The 18,734-nt window shown below is 51.3% G+C and overlaps 10 protein-coding genes across 10 annotated transcripts; 5 read left to right on the top strand and 5 right to left on the bottom strand.

The window, feature by feature from the left end:
• Window positions 1–591: 591 nt before the first annotated feature.
• On the top strand, window positions 592–2,345 carry HO133_010442 (uncharacterized protein; the record flags this gene model as incomplete). The annotated part of the gene is made up of 5 exons (XM_037301295.1): window positions 592–632; window positions 725–1,045; window positions 1,098–1,182; window positions 1,240–1,347; window positions 1,674–2,345. 5 exons carry the CDS (start codon window positions 592–594, stop codon window positions 2,343–2,345), a joined length of 1,227 nt encoding a protein of 408 aa, XP_037154112.1.
• Window positions 2,346–3,156: 811 nt separating this feature from the next.
• On the bottom strand, window positions 3,157–4,020 carry HO133_010441 (uncharacterized protein; the record flags this gene model as incomplete). Its single annotated transcript, XM_037301294.1, has 2 exons — window positions 3,157–3,546; window positions 3,901–4,020. The coding sequence occupies 2 exons, from the start codon at window positions 4,018–4,020 to the stop codon at window positions 3,157–3,159; spliced, it is 510 nt and encodes a 169-aa protein (XP_037154111.1).
• Window positions 4,021–4,342: 322 nt separating this feature from the next.
• Window positions 4,343–5,485, top strand: HO133_010440 (uncharacterized protein; the record flags this gene model as incomplete). Its single annotated transcript, XM_037301293.1, has 1 exon — window positions 4,343–5,485. One exon carries the CDS (start codon window positions 4,343–4,345, stop codon window positions 5,483–5,485), a length of 1,143 nt encoding a protein of 380 aa, XP_037154110.1.
• Window positions 5,486–6,383: 898 nt separating this feature from the next.
• On the top strand, window positions 6,384–7,526 carry HO133_010439 (uncharacterized protein; the record flags this gene model as incomplete). The annotated part of the gene is made up of 2 exons (XM_037301292.1): window positions 6,384–6,710; window positions 6,786–7,526. 2 exons carry the CDS (start codon window positions 6,384–6,386, stop codon window positions 7,524–7,526), a joined length of 1,068 nt encoding a protein of 355 aa, XP_037154109.1.
• A 307-nt stretch (window positions 7,527–7,833) lies between these two features.
• Window positions 7,834–8,693, bottom strand: HO133_010438 (uncharacterized protein; the record flags this gene model as incomplete). The annotated part of the gene is made up of 3 exons (XM_037301291.1): window positions 7,834–8,430; window positions 8,488–8,603; window positions 8,630–8,693. The coding sequence occupies 3 exons, from the start codon at window positions 8,691–8,693 to the stop codon at window positions 7,834–7,836; spliced, it is 777 nt and encodes a 258-aa protein (XP_037154108.1).
• Window positions 8,694–11,378: 2,685 nt separating this feature from the next.
• Window positions 11,379–12,389, top strand: HO133_010437 (uncharacterized protein; the record flags this gene model as incomplete). Its single annotated transcript, XM_037301290.1, has 3 exons — window positions 11,379–11,591; window positions 11,644–12,282; window positions 12,342–12,389. The coding sequence occupies 3 exons, from the start codon at window positions 11,379–11,381 to the stop codon at window positions 12,387–12,389; spliced, it is 900 nt and encodes a 299-aa protein (XP_037154107.1).
• A 95-nt stretch (window positions 12,390–12,484) lies between these two features.
• HO133_010436 (uncharacterized protein) lies at window positions 12,485–13,463 on the bottom strand (the record flags this gene model as incomplete). The annotated part of the gene is made up of 3 exons (XM_037301289.1): window positions 12,485–12,909; window positions 12,968–13,363; window positions 13,421–13,463. 3 exons carry the CDS (start codon window positions 13,461–13,463, stop codon window positions 12,485–12,487), a joined length of 864 nt encoding a protein of 287 aa, XP_037154106.1.
• A 501-nt stretch (window positions 13,464–13,964) lies between these two features.
• HO133_010435 (uncharacterized protein) lies at window positions 13,965–14,838 on the top strand (the record flags this gene model as incomplete). Its single annotated transcript, XM_037301288.1, has 2 exons — window positions 13,965–14,028; window positions 14,150–14,838. 2 exons carry the CDS (start codon window positions 13,965–13,967, stop codon window positions 14,836–14,838), a joined length of 753 nt encoding a protein of 250 aa, XP_037154105.1.
• A 258-nt stretch (window positions 14,839–15,096) lies between these two features.
• On the bottom strand, window positions 15,097–15,844 carry HO133_010434 (uncharacterized protein; the record flags this gene model as incomplete). Its single annotated transcript, XM_037301287.1, has 3 exons — window positions 15,097–15,335; window positions 15,415–15,493; window positions 15,554–15,844. The coding sequence occupies 3 exons, from the start codon at window positions 15,842–15,844 to the stop codon at window positions 15,097–15,099; spliced, it is 609 nt and encodes a 202-aa protein (XP_037154104.1).
• Window positions 15,845–17,275: 1,431 nt separating this feature from the next.
• Window positions 17,276–18,301, bottom strand: HO133_010433 (uncharacterized protein; the record flags this gene model as incomplete). The annotated part of the gene is made up of 1 exon (XM_037301286.1): window positions 17,276–18,301. The coding sequence occupies one exon, from the start codon at window positions 18,299–18,301 to the stop codon at window positions 17,276–17,278; it is 1,026 nt and encodes a 341-aa protein (XP_037154103.1).
• Between the last annotated feature and the right edge of the window lie 433 nt (window positions 18,302–18,734).

Genomic DNA, 18,734 nt, shown 5'->3' with positions numbered 1-18,734 from the left:
ATGGATTAGGATAATCTTTATAGAGGGCCCACACGCCTTGAAAAAGACGGACCATCAGGGCCGAGAAGGTTGGTAAATCATGCCCAACTGAACCTGGATCTTGCTGGGCACCATGGCCTGTGCGATCCGCTGTCGCCCTCGTGGGATTTCGTGCTTTTTCTCATGTGCAAAACCCTTACCTGCATCAACCTGCATCCCCTCCTCCTTCTTCTCCATTCACAATGATGTGCTTCTTCCTTGCGTAATATGTACCTGCATCTCATCATTATCTAATCTCTTCACCTCTACCACTTGTCCTATATAAACATCTGCCGAGGCCGTGCCGAATATTATTCCTTCAATAATGAAATGCCTCTTCTTGCTGCACACCTTACTTGCAGCGTCACTTGTTGGGGCACAATCTGTCGCTGATCTTCCAAGCTGCTCAGTACACTTCCCTACCCCAGACTCATGACGCGACAGCTGTCCTGACATGGATGTATAGCTTCCCTGCTTCTCTACTGCTATTGCAACAACCAATTGTGGCGACACAGACTACGTTTGCCAGTGTACAGCCGCGCATGCTGCTACCATCAGGTCTTCGGTGACGGCATGCTTAGCACAGTCAACTTGCTCCTTAGGCGATCTAGAGAGTAAGCACCCAATTCGGCCTGCTTAACCGCAGTCAATGCTAATAATGTTCGCCGACAGAAATACAAACATGGAGCAACACCTTTTGCCCTAGTGTCCTATCATCTGCATCCGCAGCCTCTGCTTCTTCAACCTCTTCTACCTCATCATCCACGTCTGCAAGTCCTTCATCTACAACCAGCGACAGATCTGGCAGCACCTCGTCCGCTGTTCCAGTCCTGGTTGCCTCTCCTACCTCTGCCTCTGCCTCTTCTACGTCAAGCGTGTCTCCAGCCCTGGAGACCTTCGGAGCCGGTACTCACGGAACAACATGGGGCAATTTACCTGCGGACCCTTCGAATGCGAATCGAGGACCTGCATTCGAGGCAGTGTCCATCATTCTTCTCTCAGTAGCAGCTCTTGTCCTGGCTTTCAGGTGCGCTCAAGTGCGGTTGCGGCAGGAAACTACCATTGCTAAGTTGCGTCAGATTCTTCGCGCGTATCTACACCAAGCGTGTAAGGCAGGTTGTCCGAGGAGTGGGTCCAGACGAGTGGTTCGCGCTCATGACCTTGGTACGCATATCGCCTTTTGCTAGACATACAACATGTCAATGGCTGACCAGGCCTCAGATAATTACCGCCGGTGTTACTGCGGATATCATTGTCGGTACTGAGTACGGTATGGGCAAACACATGTCCCTCAACGAGACATCGGCTCAACTTTCGGCGATTCTGAAGGTTCGTACTTTACCATTACATATGTTTGCTTTGATCAACGCCAACTGACCTCTTGCAGTTGGTTTACGTTTTTATACTACTAATAACAGTCTCTTTTGGGTACTGCTTTCCGAGCGACCCTTGACCTTCCATTGACTGATCGCCAATAGTTCCATGAAATTCAGCGTTCTCTTCCTCTATCTGCGAATGACCCCAGAAAGGTCTCACAAGATTGCCATCTATATCATCATGGGTTTCGTCGTCGCTCACGAAATTTCTTCACTGGTCGTAAGACGTTCCTTTCTTTGGAGATCTACCAAACGTAGTGAATGCTAATACCTATCTAGGGCGCGATCTTTCAATGCGTACCGATCAACGCATTCTGGGCTGCTGGAAACCCACTCCAGAGTTCAAAATGCATCGGCATTCTAGCGTTCAATGGCTTCAACAGCGCGTGGAGCTCCTTAGAAGATCTTGTAATCTGGGTCCTTCCCATTCCTGTCATCTGGAAGCTCAAAGTGCCTTTCTCACGGAAAATGGGTCTTTGGGTACTCGTCGCCATCAGCTCTATCTCGGTTGTCTGTGCCATCGTCCGCATGGCCTCTCTAATCATCTGGATGCGATCAATAGACATCTCCTGGAATTACCCTCTCATCCCATTCCTCTCAAACATGGAGGTCTGTGTAGGTATCATGACCTCGTCGGTTCCTGCAATCTATCCGTTGTTTCGAAGGTCCGCAAGGGAGCAGAGTCACTCGGATCCAGCGCCGCCACCGATGGGGTCGCCCGAGACATCGTGGGTCAGTCAGGATAGTCACGACGAGACCGCCGTACCATCTACAGCGGACCGGTCGAGCAAGAGATGGAGCTTCCTGAGCCGGAAGACATCGACGAAGCCCAAGCTCGATGGGCACGGGTACCTCTCGACTTTGAGAAGCGAGTATGGTCCGCGAACGGAGTTGAGGAGTGTGTTCGAGACGGAAGAAGTCGGCGATTTCATACCCGGACTGGCAAAGTGAAAATGTCTCGAAACCAGAAGACAAAGAAGGCGGAAACCTGCCGTTGAGACTACTAGTGCCTTGGGAGGATTGATTGTACGAATGGGGTATATGACAAGGCGCAAGACGATACCCGGTAGCGAGGAGCTTGGAGTTTGGGGAACATACTGTCGAAGCTATTTTAGAGCAGCGACTGAACGCTCCAAAGGTATGGATACGAGGGTGCATTTAGATTCATTGCATCATAGAGTCTTTGAAAGCTGTCGAATAAGCACATACCGATCACCTGCCACCTTTGCACCGAAGACACCTGCAAGTCTGGACGGTAGTGAGCAAGACTGAAAAAGCGCACCCTGAAATCCCAGGCCTAAGATGCCAAAGCTCAAGGTAAATTACAAAGCCGTAGCCCGCTTCAACTCCTCATCAGACGGCCATGCCGTCCTCCAAACCCCCCAATCACAAATTCGGACAAAGCCTGCAAACTCCCGGGAACGATACAACACAATACAGTTCCAGCCTCTCTCTCCAACGCCTCCGCGCCTCCACCACCAGATAGCCCCGAGCAAGCCGCAGCCAAGAGACCAGAGGCTACTGTCGTATGGAACATACATACGCCGGAATGGAAGTCGGCTGGAAGATCAGATAATCGTCGAATGCGGCGATTGCGACAGGACGCCTCTTGCCGTTCTGAGACTCCCCCAACCGCTTCTGGAGGTCGTGCGAAAGATGCAGATTACGTTGTGTGCTAGGATTCAATGGAGTCATTGCCAATGTGGTCCGTTTTCGACCGCTCAGTGGCTCATTAGCCGATGTAGTCAGGATCATTCCCAGGTCAGAAGCCGCCTTTGCGCCTTCGAGGATGCCTCTGACCCCGCCTCCAAAACCTCGTCTCGCAGGCAGCGTTGTATTTCCAGCCTTGACCCCACTTCTCCCCGTCGGCTGACACCGTGCTCTGCCATATCTCGCGCCTCTTTTCCGGGCTGCCATCCCACCCATGCAGACTCTTTCCTTCTCTCTCGAGTGCCTCAGCCTTCCAATTCGCCCAGGCTACGTCCGTACTTCCATCAAGTTCAAGATACTCTTCTCCCCACTCCATTGACAGGTTCATACCATTTACCAGATCTTCAAGGTCGACGCCGTTATTGGTGTCCAGCAAGCTTTGAGCGAAGACAACCAGCTTGGGAACTGGTATGCCGGTTTGGCCAAGCTCGAATCTGGCAGGCTTGCAAGGTATATGGCATTACTGCGCCGGTACCTTGTCAAGAAAAAAGGATTGCGTTGACAGATTTGAAGCGAGGCAAATCGCGATACAAGGATCCTAGATGGTACATCGACGAAGGGCGGAAGAGTGTAAAGCTATCGTTGTGTGCTTGCAGGGTATCTGTAGCTGAGACTACGTTATCTGTTGGGACCCATGAATTCCATTCCTGGATGGGGGCATCAGTAAGTTAGATATCAGTCTCCGCCCGTCAGTAGAGAGTACTCACATCCATCAGCCTGGCCGCTCCAAAGTAGATGAGGGCGGCCTCGGCTGTTGCACAGCATGGGATATCTGCGTCTTTCGGATGGATGTGACCTCGAGCATCTCCTTTACTCCAGGCCGAGCTGGTCGTATGTCACTGGGAAAGCCAATAACGGATTCGTCTAATACTGGCGCTAATTCTCCGAAAGGTTCTCCCTCTGGAATGAGGAGCATGTCCACCTCTTCACCGACGTTTGGAGACTTGATGCGAGATGAGAGTTCACTGCTAATTAACGAAGCTGTGGGAGAAAGGGTGTGGGGTTGAGAGAGAGATTCTCTGAGGAGCCGCTTGAGGGTGATTCATGGTCGATGCCAGCGAGTGCAAAGTAGTGGAGGTGTAGTCTGAATCCTGACGGTTTGGTGGAAGCTTTGCGTACACCTCGGATCGACCTGCAGAGCAGCCGGGCCGAAGAATAGCCGAAGTGCATGCAAAATGCACGGATGAAAACTACTACTACTGGAGCGTGTGGTGCGGGGTTCCTGTCCACCCGCAGCTATGGGAAAGCTTTGCAGAGCTTCGGTACTATATGGTCCCAAAGACTTGAGGCTTGAAGAAAGGGGACTCGAGTCCCCTGACCCTACAGAGCTTCAAATTGCCATTCGAGCTACAGGCCTTTGCGGTTCCGATCTACATTACTACCAACATTACCGGAATGGAGACATCCAAGTCACAGAACCTTTATCTTTGGGACATGAGTCTGCTGGAGTCGTTGTCGTCGTTGGATCACAAGTGGACGATTTCAAAGTGGGAGATCGGGTAGCATTGGAGGTCGGGCTACCTTGCGGAGAATGCGAAAGATGTCGAGAAGGGAGATACAATATTTGCCAACATTTGCGGTTCAGGAGCTCCGCCAAAGCATCTCCTCATTTCCAGGGAACCCTTCAAGACAGGATCAATCACCCAGCATCATGGTGCCACAAACTGCCCGACCACGTATCATATGATGTGGGAGCCATCCTCGAACCATTGGGTGTAGCAATACAGGCATCGCGGCGAGCTCAAATAGCGCAAGAGAGCTCAACTCTCGTGCTCGGTGCTGGAGCTGTCGGGCTACTGTGCGCGGCTATGGCCAAGGTGGTTGGCTCAAGCCATGTCGTGATCGCAGATATTCAGCAAGAAAGGGTCAAATTTGCTACTCAAAATGGCTTTGCACATGAAGGGTTCACTGTACCCGCCAAACGAGGTCAAAATATCGATGAGAAGCTTCAAATTGCGAAAGAGACTGCAGCTTCGGCAACCGAGAAAATACGGAATGGTACTGGTTCAACTGGTGGATTCGATGTGGTCCTCGAATGTACAGGTGTCGAAGCTTGTACTCAGGCTGCCATTTATGCCACACGGCCCGCAGGAAAAGTCGTGATCGTGGGCATGGGCAATCCTGTCCAGACATTGCCCATTTCGGCCGCTGCACTCCGTGAAGTCGACATCCTTGGAACATTTCGCTATGCAAATACATATCCCCAAGCAATAGAGCTTGTGTCAGGCCACAATCCACTGCTGGCAGACCTTGGAAAGCTCGTCACACATCGTTTCCTTGGTCTTGATCATGTCGAGCGTGCCTTCGAAATGGCAGCCAGAGCAAACGACGCAGACGGCAATCTCGTTTTAAAAGTGGTAGTAGAAAGCGATGATGCCTAGGCCTTGGCACCACAACTCCGACTGAGAACGCAAGATATGGACGAAAACCCTCTTACCGACAAGGCTATTTGCATCAATGTTCTCTGCCCAGCTTTCAACCTCTCGCTACCAGCGAAAAGCACCGCGAAAAGGAAATGATTATCTGGTTATATTCCTGATAACGAGCCCTCTTTCATAGAAGGCCTGTTTGGTGAAGGAGTGACCATGAATTTTTCTGGCCACCAGAGGGTATCCGTATTGCCTTGTCTCCCCCAGTCGGACCCATACCTCCCAGAAACTGGGCCGGTCCTCTGAATGCGCATACCGAATAGCGAAAAATGGCGATGAAATATTTCTTTCGTCTTCCGGGCTGGTTGAGACTCGTCTTGCCGTTTTCAAATCCTGGATGTGGCAAAAGTAGTATTTGAGACTTCGAATCTGGGCTGTGCAAATCTTTTTGGAAAATTCAAGCGAGATGCTTTCCCCTGTCTAACCTTTGCTTTTGTTTTTCTCTTTCGTCTTCTACTGTCTTTCAAATTCATATCTCACTCGTCGGACGCCATTGTGCTGACTCTCAGGTCCTCTTGATATTCACCGCGTACTATGTGTGCTGGTTAAAATACCTCATGTGATAAAATCATGCCGTATTCGACTAGATCAAATTTCGCCGCCCTTCATGTCCTGCTATTTTCATCTACTAATAAGTAGTACAAGAAGGATGGAATCGGAGGTACCATAGTATGGAGATTGAAATTTGTTGCTTATTCTACAACATTTTGACAGGACTGTCTCGCATGCAGGATATGCGGGCTGAGAACTGAGTTCTCGAGCCGGGCCGTTCCCGCGCTGCCGGCAGGGAAAGATTCACCACCTCAAAATTTCGTGGATTATAAAGGGCGGGCGTAATTGATCCTATGCAATGGCTCCAGCGAAGCTCAAGATAGGCTGTGCGGGCTTAGGGCGTATGGGAAAGCGTCATGCACTTCATTTTCTGAATCGGACTCCACGAGCCGAATTGGTAGCTGCGAGTAGCCCAGATGATGCAGAATTGCAGTGGGCTAAACAGCATCTCGAGCCATATGGGGTGAGGCTATACAAAGACTACAGGGAGATGTTGAAACAAGAAGGCCTACAAGCTGTCGTCATTGCATCTGTGACAACAGTACATGCAGAGCAGGCGATCAAGGCAATGGAGGCCAACAAGCATGTGCTGTGCGAGAAGCCACTTTCCACCAGTGTAGAAGTTGTAAGCTAGTCTCGACTGTCGGTCATGCCGTCAATATCGAGATTCCGGGAGACGCTGACAATGTTGCTTTGTCAGTCTCAAACAGTGGTAGATGCGGCAAAGAAGAAACCGCACCTGAAAGTCATGTGCGGTTTCTCCCGCCGTTTCGACGAATCGTATCGAGACGCCTGGAACAAAATGGACTCCGGGCTGATCGGCCGCCCATCAATCTTCCGCAGCCAGACGTGTGACAAATTAGATCCCAGCGGATTCTTTGTAGCCTACGCTGAGTTCTCGGGCGGTATCTTCGTCGACTGCTCCATCCACGACATCGATCTCGCTTTGTGGTTCTTCGGTCAAGACTCCATGGTGAAGTCCGTTGTTTCCAGCGGCATTACGGCCGTGCAGCCTGACCTACGCAAGCACAATGATCGCGACAACGCGGTTGGCATTGTCGAGTTCTACGGGGGCAGAATCGCTTACCTGTACGCTTCGCGCATGATGGCCGCAGGTCAAGAAGACTCAACGGAAATCATCGGCACGGAGGGTAAGTTGACTGTGAACATGCAACCTCAAACGAATCTCGTAAACATCTACGAAGGGTCTGGTATCCGGCGGGAGATTCCAGGGACGTATTATGGAAGATTTGAGCAGGCCTTTGTGACCGAAGCCAATGAATTTACGGCTGCTTGTCTGGATGATGGGAAGTTGCCGATGAAACTGACAGGGGCTGTACAGGCAGTTAAGATTGGGTGTGCGTTGCAGGAGAGTTTAATCACGGGGGCGAAGCTTTGGTTTGATGAGACGGGGAGGAAGGTGGAGAAGGCGCAGCTCTAAATGGAGGTTTTGCTATTCCGAGTTGGATTATCACCATCGATTGGGTACTCGTATGCATCATGTCTTTTCTTCAGCTTCGCACAGTCCCTCTTGCTAGTCTAAACTAGTCTTGCTAGTCATTTCACGAGCATCATGAATTGTGCTCTCAGCACGACAAGGATATGGAGCTCTTGTTTATTTTTTGAGGTGCTGCGATCTCCCCGAAATCTTGTGAGCACATGCTTGTTGTAATCTATACGTGTTGTAATCTATGCTTGTTCTAATCTGAACAGTACTCTCTATCGTTGATCGCGTTCATCAAACCGGCTCACCGTCCGGATTCAATTACAAAAGGCTCTACCTTCCCCAGTGCCTCGTCTGCCGTCTTCCACCCTCGAATCGCTCCCCTCGCAATCTTCCTTGCTTCCGCCGCCGTTGCCCACCTGTATCGCCCTGGTCGATCCGGCCACGGAATTCTCGTTGGCGGCGGCATTATAAGCCTCGACTTGCCGCTAGGATGTCCGATTGTGCTCACGGTGAAAGCCAGCTGCTCCAGAGGGCATAGGTTGTCCAACGCCTGGTCGATGGGCAACCGCAACTGCTTGAGCTTGATTCTTCTCTCGCCGAAGTCTGGAGCGTCGCAGCAGATGATGATTTGCCGGGGCCTAGACTGGACGCACCGTTCGTCGACGACGATGAAAGTGAAATTCGGGAAACGGATGTCGGGACCGTTGTAGTTCTCTGCGGGTCGGAGATGTCTTTTGAAAAAGCCGTAGACCTGGCGCACGGTGTAGCCGATGAAAGGCGTGGGCCTCAACCTGCCCATGTTGGCCTCGATGTCCGCGAGCACGTTCTTCGGATCGTTGGAGGTGACTGCGATCCACCGTGAATACTCGTCGGTGTATTGTACGAGTTCGTCGGTATACTATCATTCGTACTTAGCTTGTCGTCGTTTGGGCACGGTACGCCTGACGATACATACTTCGTCTGGGATCTCCGTGAGGCAGAAGACAGGGTAGTACGTTTCTGCCTCGTTGAAAGGAGGTCGGTTTGCGTTTTGCTCGATCTCGTTCTCGCCTTGTGGCTCAGTATCTGGATCTGTATCGAAGATACGAACATCTTACCTTGAGGCCGACCGTTGCCTTGGTTCGCATCCGTATTGGCTTGGCTACGAGTCGTTACTGGCATGCTGGACTCTTTGGCTTTGGAGTCATAGACTGAAAACGCTGCTAGCTCTATTTATGCTGTAAGAATTTCTAGATACATCAAGGTGACAGTACAATCTAGGCAGATATAAACAAAAGGCAGGGCCAAGCTGCCCCCTCAACGGCCGCTAACTACTGTTAGCTCGACTCTATATTTCGGATGCGAAGATAAGGTAAGCACAAAATGTGAGAAGGCTGGGTCTGAGATCAAATGAAATTGATTGTATTCTGGAGAGCATGCTAGAATCGGATAGGCTAGAGTCATTCTATGCCCTTCGACCTTCTTCTACTCTTCTTAGTCTTGAAACAGAGAGTGCCTCCAGAACTCATGTGCAGGCTTGCTTTCGAAGCTTCATCTCACATCTCTTGCTTCAAAGCTTCAAGAAGTCAAAAGAAGGCCGACCAGTGGCCCCAGCTTCGTCTATGACGCTTGACACTCGTCGCCAGAGACGGCTCTAGTGAATTATTCGCGCTGAGAAATTTTCTCATGTCTCGTAGTAAATGACGAGGTACATTGCGATTGCTAGCATATAAGGTCTTCTGCTTTTGGCTCAATCATCTGAAAACATTCTCAACATTTTCTCTGCTTCTCTATGTACTCGTATCAAACTTCTTGTCTCCATAAGCACTGTCGTCCTTCCAGATCTTATTTGTGTATTTCAGACACTGCTCATTTCGAATGGCATCCCCTAAAGGCTCATCGATGCCCCTTCCCCCAATATCATGCGGGTCACCAGATTGGCTCGTGGAACGAAGTCGCTAATTGTACAATTCGGTGTTCCATCAGCAGGACCCTCATTCGACAACCAAAAGACTTGGTCTTGCAGCCCAGCCGCCTCATGCCCGGGGATGAGCGTCTGACAAACTTCGTACCAGGTTCCCTGGTTGGCCATATCGGGAAAGTCCGACACAAGTATTTGATTATCATTCCTGTACAAGTGACCACCACCCGGAAAAACATCGCTGAATCCGTCGGTATTGAGACCGAAATTGATGCCTACATAGCCGAGGTCTGTGTTATATCATCAGTCTTTGCCACGATTCAGTGGTGGAAGAGAAGAGTGACCCACAGGGAAAGGGGACAGAGGTGCCGCCGGCAGTAGGCGCCAGGTAGAGGGAGTAGGTCTTGTTGAAACCGTTGAACACCCAATAACCGTTATTGCCCTGCAATTGGCCGGTCAGAGCTTGGCAGGTATCATTGGTAAGGATAGCGGCATAGTTGCCGTTGCCGAGTGGAAATGCGGCCACTGTGCCGGAATAGCCTAGTCAACGTCGAACAGATACACGACATGAGTAGAACAAGATGAAGAAGTACAACGCACTCAAGCCACATGTAGAACCCGGCGAACAGAACGGGCCATTGACACCACCGGCAGTTAGGTAGTACTGGGCAGAGCAAGAGCAGACGAGCAGAAGGCCGAGTGTTAGCAAGATTGACAACATCTTGGTTCGCAACGGAGACTGTTTTTGCGAAATAGCTTTTGATGCAGTGCTGTCAGCGAAGCTCGTCGAACTGTTAAGGGAAAATGAAAGGAATCACCCTCAGATCTCTGGGGGACTGTCCGTCTTATGAACAGTAATAGTTCGAGTGGCTGGCAATGTGAACAATGCCGAATGAGACGATCTCAAGATTTGTAAAAGGTCTTCCTGATATATACAGTCGAGAAATTGACACAACCAATGGACCCAGCGTCTTGATCAGCGTGCTCGGCTTTGGCTGTTTTTCGGTCCACAAATGGGGTACTGGGCAATGTAGACCTGCTTTAGCTCCGTACAAGATCTAACCCGGACCTGATTCCGGTGTGTATGATGCATATGCAATGCGCAAATCCTGCGATTTATTTGATCCTTTGCCCATCCTAGGTACCCAGCTTCGGGACACTATTGCTTCCGCTCTATATTTGGATGCTAGCAAACATAAAGTATTGTCAAGTTACGTGCAAAAGTCTCAGATATGTAGCCACAGCCGTGGGAAATGAGTGATTATAAAATCAATGTAGAAAGGAAAGGACATTCGTTGTAAGTATGTTGTATGGAAATGAAGGCTGCTGTTGATCGTAACAGACCAGCCTTTAATTTTCATCAGCAATGAGAAAATAACTGGGATCCACCATTCGCCTTTCGATTTAACACAAGCCCCCCCTCCCCCCCTTCCCCCCTTCCCCCCTTCCCCCTTCCCGGAAAGAAACCTTCCGGCTGCAGTATGTAAGACTAAGAAGTTGTTGATTTTGACCCTGATCCGTGAGCCTGTGAGCGCTCCGGGTTGTTCGTCACAATAAAATGAACAAGGTCATGCAGCCTGTGTTTGAAAATGAAGAGAAGATTCTTCATTCGCATGACGACTCCTTGCTTCTTCGATACAACCAGCCGGGTTGCGAAGAATCGCCCGCAGAAGGCCTGGAGGTCTGATATGATCAGCTGCAACCTCGTAGAAGTCATCACAACCTACAATTGAATATGGGTGTACGATCGTAATAGAGTTGCAGCCTACAATATACATGTACGTGAAAAGAAATGCCAAGCCGATTTAATGCCAAGCTTTCAAATGGGCGCTAGCATCGACCCAACAATGAGGCCCATAGCCAAACCGAAAAGCCCAGGCAATACACCGAATCTATTCCAAACCTTGGTGATAAAACTTTTGTGAGGCTTCTTTCCAGCAACGGCCATGCCTCCTGCGAAGAAGCGCAAGATCGCCAACGAGTCGAAAGTGCAAGACGGCGCACCTGTGGATGAAACGGCGGCGCCCAAGTCACAACATCCGCAGTATATCGACAGAGAATCAGAAGCTGAGCCGTCTGAAGACGCCCAGCCGGATCTTATATCGGTAGACAAAAATCAGGAGAGGAAAGAGCGCTTCAAGGCTCTCCAAGCACGTGCAGTAAGTTTGCTCCGTCCTGCGGTTGAGTGGCCGAGTACTGATCCTTGTGTAGCAAAAGTCCGCTCAGAAGAACCTCAAAGAAGCAGCCGCAGAGTCACAACGACTAGCGACAGACCCTAACCTTTTGTCCTCACTCTCTCGAAAGCAGGCATTCGCATCACACAACCTACTAAAAGCCGACACTGCAGCGGCCGGAGAAGACTTTGAGCGAAAGCGAGCATGGGACTGGACTGTTGACGAGTCGGAGAAATGGGATAAGCGGATGGAGAAGAAAGGGAAGCATCGCGAGGATGTAGCGTTTCAAGATTACACACAGGATGCACGGAAGATCTACAAGCGCCAGCTGCGAGAGTTGAAGCCTGATATGGAGGGCTACGAGAAGGAGAAGGCAGCTGCGGTGCAGAAGGCCGCTCTGAGTGGAGGCTTGGAGATCATCGAGACTGAGGATGGAGAGCTCGTTGCTGTCGATAAGAGTGGGACTTTCTACTCCACAGCCGACAGCACAGACTTCATTGAGAACAAGCCTGAAAAAGCTGCCGTGGACAGGTTGGTCAATGATCTACGGAAGGCCGAGGAGGTTCGGTTGCGGAAGAGAAGAGACAGAGGCAGAGGTGAAGATGACGGTGACGTTACGTTTATCAATGACAAGAACAAGCAATTCAACCAAAAGCTGGCCCGCTTTTACAACAAGGTAAACTCCATGCTCCATCGCCTGACATATTCGCAAGGCATTGCTAACGAGCTCTACAGTACACTGCGGAGATCCGCGACAGCTTCGAACGGGGGACAATGATATGAAGAAATTGGTGCACCCATCAGACATGGTGCTAGATCGTTCTGGCGGCGAATGAGTTGGAATTTATAGAACCGAGCGGAGAATATTTACAACACGATCATAACATGCCTCTCCTCCACGCTTTGGTGGCTAACGCTTCTATATCGCTCGTCCCCACGACACCCTTCACTGCGCCATCCTCGATAGCCTCGACCACGGCCTCTGCCACAAGATCTGGTTTCAGCGGCTTTTCAACAGCGGCACCCGCTATCCATGACAAACGACCTCCGATCATTGAGTTCACCATATTACCAATACTACCAGCGGCGGCTATTGGCATGGTAAACATCCGAGACGAGTCATAAAGGAAGCCTGGTCGTATGAAGATACTCCGAAGCTTGGGTAATGAGGAAGCTATCGTGGACTCGGCGTCACGTTTGGTAGTGATATATCGTTTGGGCAGCATTGGAGCTCCTGCCGCAGCGGAGATGAAGACAAAGGAGGGTACATTCTGGGAAGAGGCTTCTTGGGCGAGGGTAATTGCTGGGAAAACTCGGTCAATCCCAGATTTTTTTTGCTCAGCGGAAAGCCTCCTTCCTACCTGAGTCTCGATTCATAAGCTCATAAGTCAACTGCCCATCTTTCTCCTGCGGCTCCAAAGCTTCACCCTCTTTCCTCTCCAGTGGATTCTGACTACCGCCCTTGGTTGCACTGAAAGCCCTCGACAACCCCGACCACGGCGACTCTTTCCCCGTAACGACACCTTTGTAGTCCGCCTCTAGTAATATCCCCATGGAGTGCACCACAGCGTCTGCGCCATTCAACATGGGCTTGTAGGTTTCCGGCTTAAGGATGTCGGCTTTCTGCCATTTCACCGTACTCGACCACGGCGGTGCGTTGGGCGAGGATGTGATGGCGGACCAGGTGGGTTCGCCGGAACGGCTGATGGAGGTTACGTCCCAGCCCCGGCCGACTGCGACTCTACATATCCGAGACCCTAAGCTTCGTTAACGGAAGAAGCATATTCCCTGGTCGGATCCGCAAGTGTTCGTACCCAGGAACCCGTTGCCGCCGCAGACCACGATCTTCGTCGGCATCAATTCAACTGCGGAAATTCCTTGAACGAACAGTTTAGTCCTCGAGAGAGAGAGACAAAAGCATGCAGGATGTGGTTGATTGACATCAAGATCGAAGGAAGCTTGGCCGCGAGATCTACGCAGGGATTTGCGGAGCCGCATGTACGATCGGAGATCTCGCTGGGGGAACGCTGGACGCTACGATATACAGCCAGTTCATGATATAAAACAGCTTTCACCGTTTTCCTAAGACAGGCTGAAGGCTTTCCTTTGATACCGTGTACATCCTACCCTTCTTTCTGACCAGCAAAATCCTAATTCGTGGTTTGAAGGGCAGCACCTGACGAATTCAGGTAGATTGGGTACTGCAGCACACACAGAGAGTTACCTTCACTTCTCTCCAGGATGCCCGCTCCGGCAGGCGCGAAGCGTGTCAAGGTAAGTACAGTTCAACATTCCGTCTTGTACTTAAAACCACCAACATTCCCACCACTGCATTCTTCTCCACATCCATCACCGAACATGCCTGTACCAAGATATACTAAGAAAGACCGTGTCAAGGGCGTCCAAATCCACCGTCCCTTCGGTATCGTCCTCCCTTCTCCTCCATTCCCTTCCTTCTCTCTCTCTCTCTCTCTCTCTCTCTCTCCCCCCCCCCTCCACCACAAGACCCAACCCCACTAACACCCTCCCCCCTCCCCTCACAGTCTACGGCTCCATCGCCAAACCCCTCGACCCCAGCAACCGGCCCCCCGGCATCAGCCCGGAGCACACGCACCAATGGTCCGTCTTCGTGCGCGGGGTCAACGACGAGGACATATCCTACTGGCTGAAGAAGGTGCAGTTCAAGCTGCACGAGACGTACACGAACGCCTCGCGCATGGTGGAGTCGGCGCCCTTCGAGGTGACGGAGACCGGGTGGGGGGAGTTCGAGGTGCAGATGAAGCTGTACTTCGTGCCCGAGGCGAACGAGAAGGCGCAGACGCTGTGGCACGCGCTGAAGCTGCACCCGTACGTGGGGGACGTCGAGGGCCAGAAGGAGCGGCGGGATCCGATCGTCAGTCAGAACTTCGAGGAGGTCATCTTCTCGGAGCCCGTGGAGCCCTTCTACGACGTCCTGACGAGCGGGCCGCCGCTGCCCGCGAGGGGCAAGGGGGGCAAGGGGAGCAAGCAGGCTACGTTGCGGAAACAGGGGGAGAGGAGTGCGGAGATCCCGTATGCGAACAGTGAGGGGAACCCGTTCAGTCAGAAGGAGGAGGCGATGGAGCTGGATAGGTTGAGGGAGGCGATGAAGACGCTGGACGGGATGGTGAAGGAGGAGAGGGCCAAGTTGGCGGGGAAGGAGAAGGTGATGGAGGGATTGAGGAGGGAGGGGGCGGGGCAGCAGGGGAAGTGAGGGATAGAAGCGTTGATGTGCGGCTTGTGTGAATGAAGTTGGATAGACTCTGGCGTTCTGAAGGTAGGCTTGCATGCATTGCCGGCGCAGATACAATACCCAGGGATCCAACCCAACATAGACCATAGCATGCATCGATTGATTCGGAGGGCTCAAACATCCGAACGTGTTCCACAGCAGCTTCCTTGCAAGAGACGTGGAAGACCGATAGATTTGTTACAACTTGGATACTACGTTCTATAGCTTTGCTTCCCAATTTCATGACCCAAAGTACTTCACCCTCTCTTCAACAGGCTTGAACGTCTTCTCTCCCGGCTGGCCGGTCGGCTTGCCGAACACCATCTGAGACTTCAAGCTCCACGTTGCCGGGACGTCGTACATGGTCTCGAGGCGAGTGTCGATCAAGGGATTGTAATGCTGAAGATTGACCCCCATGCCTTCTGCTTCGAGGGCACACCAGAGGGTGTATTGGTGCATGCCATTGGTTTGCTCGGACCCTTGAGGGGAAAAGGTGTCAGCGGATGCACTGCAGAGGGCGCGGGGGCGGGAGGCAGATGTAGGGAAGGGGATACGTACATTGGGGGAACTTATCCTCGTAGGTCTTGTACTTCTCCTGGAACTCCCTCACGTTGGAGGTGTCCTCGTAGAAGAGGATCTGCGTCCACAACATGTCAGCCGCAACCCAAGACCAGGAACGGCGCTCGGCCCAACTCACGGTCCCGTACGCCTTCCTGAACCCCACCATCCTCCCCTTGGCATGCTCGAACTTGTCCGCGGGCAGTTGCACCTTGTAGACCTCCATGATGGCGTCCCACAGCTCCTCGTGCTTCTCCTTCAACACGACCACCATGCGGGTGGTCTGCGAGTGGAAGGCGCTGGGGACATGCTTGACGGTGTGGGTGACGAGCTCTTTGATGCGGGCGTCGGAGATGGTCGACTCGTTGGTGATCTGGTAGTAGGAACGACGGAGTTCGGTCGCGTCGAAGAAGGTCTTGGACTCGGCCATGGTGGATGATGTCGTGGTGAAGTGCCGTTGAGAGGTGGAGTGTGTTTGCTGATTGGGGGTGGAGAAAGAAGAGAGGAAGGCGGCCGGAAGAGCATTTTTATACGAGTGGTGGGGTAAGTATTGTCGAGCCGAATTGACGAGGGGTGCAGATTGCCTAAGCAAATGTTGCGCCTGGTGCATGGCCATGTTCCGGACTCGGGGGAATTGGAATACTACTGCTAGAATAAGCAGCGCTAAGGCTCCAATTGAGGCGCCGGTCCGCTGCATCTGAGGTACTCTACTCGTATCACGAACAGACGGCACCGTCGAATAGTAATGAGTGAGATTTTCATAATTATTACCCTCGGCTCTGCTATGAGAAATACGATGTTGAAATTTGGGCGTAAACATACTTTACATTATTGATAATCTCTTGGCGATCCTTGGTCAGCAATATTTCATGCATCGGGAACCGTTCCGCGAATACTTCTCCGCCCTCCCACCTCTTGGCTCTCCGGGACATGGCGCGTAACACGCTCCACCCTCATCCAAACCCAACGCCGCCATCATCTATAAGACACTGCCTCCCACAACAATCTTTGCCGGCCAAGGATCGCACAAGTTCAATGACATCGTCTCCCATCAGACTCTCTCCTCTGACAAGGTCAACATCGTCAATGGCATCGGCACAGCAAGTGGTAGCAGAGGAGCATGGGATTGGAGAGGGAATGGACCGTTGATGGTCGCGCCTGCACTTTGGGAGGTCTTTGAGAATGGGCATCGGGGAGAAGGAGAGCAGTGGGCTCTTACGTAGTTTGCAAGGACGCTGTTTAGGCTTGCGGGGATTGATGTATACTCGAGGAGGAAAGGAGGGCCTTTCTGAAGCTGTGATCGCTGGGATCAAAGAGGTCTTGGCTGAAGTTGAGATCATGGGGGTAAAGAGGCTGGCGGGTGAGATCTTTGAGGTCGAGAAGGGATTGAAGGTCACAGAGCGTGCACAGTAGATATTTGGACACAGACAGGCCATAAGCACTTGTACTAGCCACCCATCGCCACCGGGTCTCATTAATATTAACGGGCAGCGGGCCTTTGGACATATCGAGCACGAGTGAATAAGGCAAGGACAGCTTGGAAGCTCCAAATTTTAGATGGGGTGGGGGTTGGGACGAGAGGTGGGGACAGATTCATGCTGAGCAATCGGTCCAAAGACTTTAGGGCCCTCGGATCTGACATACCCGGATTTTGGACCACGACGCATGAGAGGAATTGATGGTTTCGACGCAGGGGTCAGGGGTCTCTGTTTGGCTTCAATCTCAAACTGTTACAACAAACGGAAGGAGAGGATGGAGACATCTGCTCGATTTAATTAGATGATCAGCTCGAAGAACGGGTCGAATTGTTGTTGGCGAAAAGCCACAGAAATCGTTTGAAGGTGTCTTTTGTATTCCAGCGTCAAGCCAGTTGACAAAGGTTCTCAGCCACTGTTTTCTCGTTTTCCGTGGCTGTGTACCACCCTCCGTCAATCAAATGCCTCTCCAAGCCTCTCCAATACTCCGCCTTCCCCTTTCCAGTCTTGAGATCCAAGTCACCAAGTCTGGCGTCAATGGAACCCTGGCCAATTTTTAGGTATAACGTACAGTCTCGCAACGTCATTGCAGCGAGAATATCCTGCGAGGTGACGTTGGCTTTCAATACTCCTTTGGGATCCTTGTCCATTTGAAGTTGCTTTAAGCGACGCAACAGTGGATCCTTAAGCAAGAAGTCGCGAATTCGACCTAGCATATCCCTCTTTGAACCGCTGTAATCCTGCAGTCGGTGGGGATCCAGACCCATGACGCGGCACACAGCGATAATGATTTGATCTTTGTCCATCAAGTCGAGCGGGCATAGACCTTGCTTGGATCCTTTTTTCATAGCTCTCAAAGCACACGTGCGACATCTCTTCGATTTCGACGGAGCAGATGGCGACTGAGCCAACCATTTTGGCTTGAATTCAAAGAACTTGAAAGTGTCGTCGTTGCAAGACATATCAGTGACCAACATCCCATGCATCTCATCCTCAGCTAGATAGACATCGTGGCGCTTCGCAGGTCTAGCGCCGTTCCTTTCCATCTCGCGTAATCTGGCGTTGCAGTCTATTAGGAGATCTTTTGAGGGCTGAAATAACATTTGCTGGACGAGGTTCTCGGATGGAAAGAGAGGTTTGATCATGTTTTCGAAGTGGTTCTGGGACGCGGCGACTGGAGTAGTAGAAGATGTCTTTTTCCTGAGGCGGACTAGCTTAGCTTCGAGACAAGGGTCCATGTGGAGTGGCTCGATGTCGGTTGGTGGAGGGGTGTTGGGGCCATAGCTTTCGAAGTTGAGGTCTGCGGAGATGCTTGGGTCCAGAGGAAGGCTTCGTATCCTGTAGACTACATTTGCTGCTCCCTCCGCTAGGTACACGAGTTGCACTCCATCATCAAGGCCGATAGTGAGCATGATTTATCAACGGCGGCTGTATCTGGGTAGGGGTCCCAGAATGCTTTAAGCAGAATATGAAAAGTCTACTCAAATGACAACCTCCCAGACGAATAACGTGGTAGAACGAGGGTCTCAACACCCGAGGCAGTTAAGGCAACGATATCAAGCAAGTATGCCGGACTAGAACGCTAGACAGAGCGTCGTCGAGGCTTGCACTTGAAATACAACAGAGAGTACATTTGACAGAACAAGAAGAGAGCACAATCAAAGCAAAAAGCCACCCAAGGTATTGAACAACGATTTCGTCAACGAAAACCGTACCGCAAAACGGAAAGAAGTCACGAAATGGAAGAAGAATTTTTTCGACAAAGTATATTCGAAACGTGAACAAAGCGGCCTTGGCATGGTCTTATGCGTAACTATTAACGTTCAGCACCGCGCCTTCGAAAAT

Source organism: Letharia lupina (assembly GCF_014066315.1).
Source record: "Letharia lupina isolate WasteWater1 chromosome Unknown contig_8, whole genome shotgun sequence".
Lineage (NCBI taxonomy): Eukaryota > Fungi > Ascomycota > Lecanoromycetes > Lecanorales > Parmeliaceae > Letharia > Letharia lupina.
The sequence above is the reverse complement of the archived record's forward strand: the minus strand, read 5'-3'. Positions and strand labels throughout refer to the sequence as shown.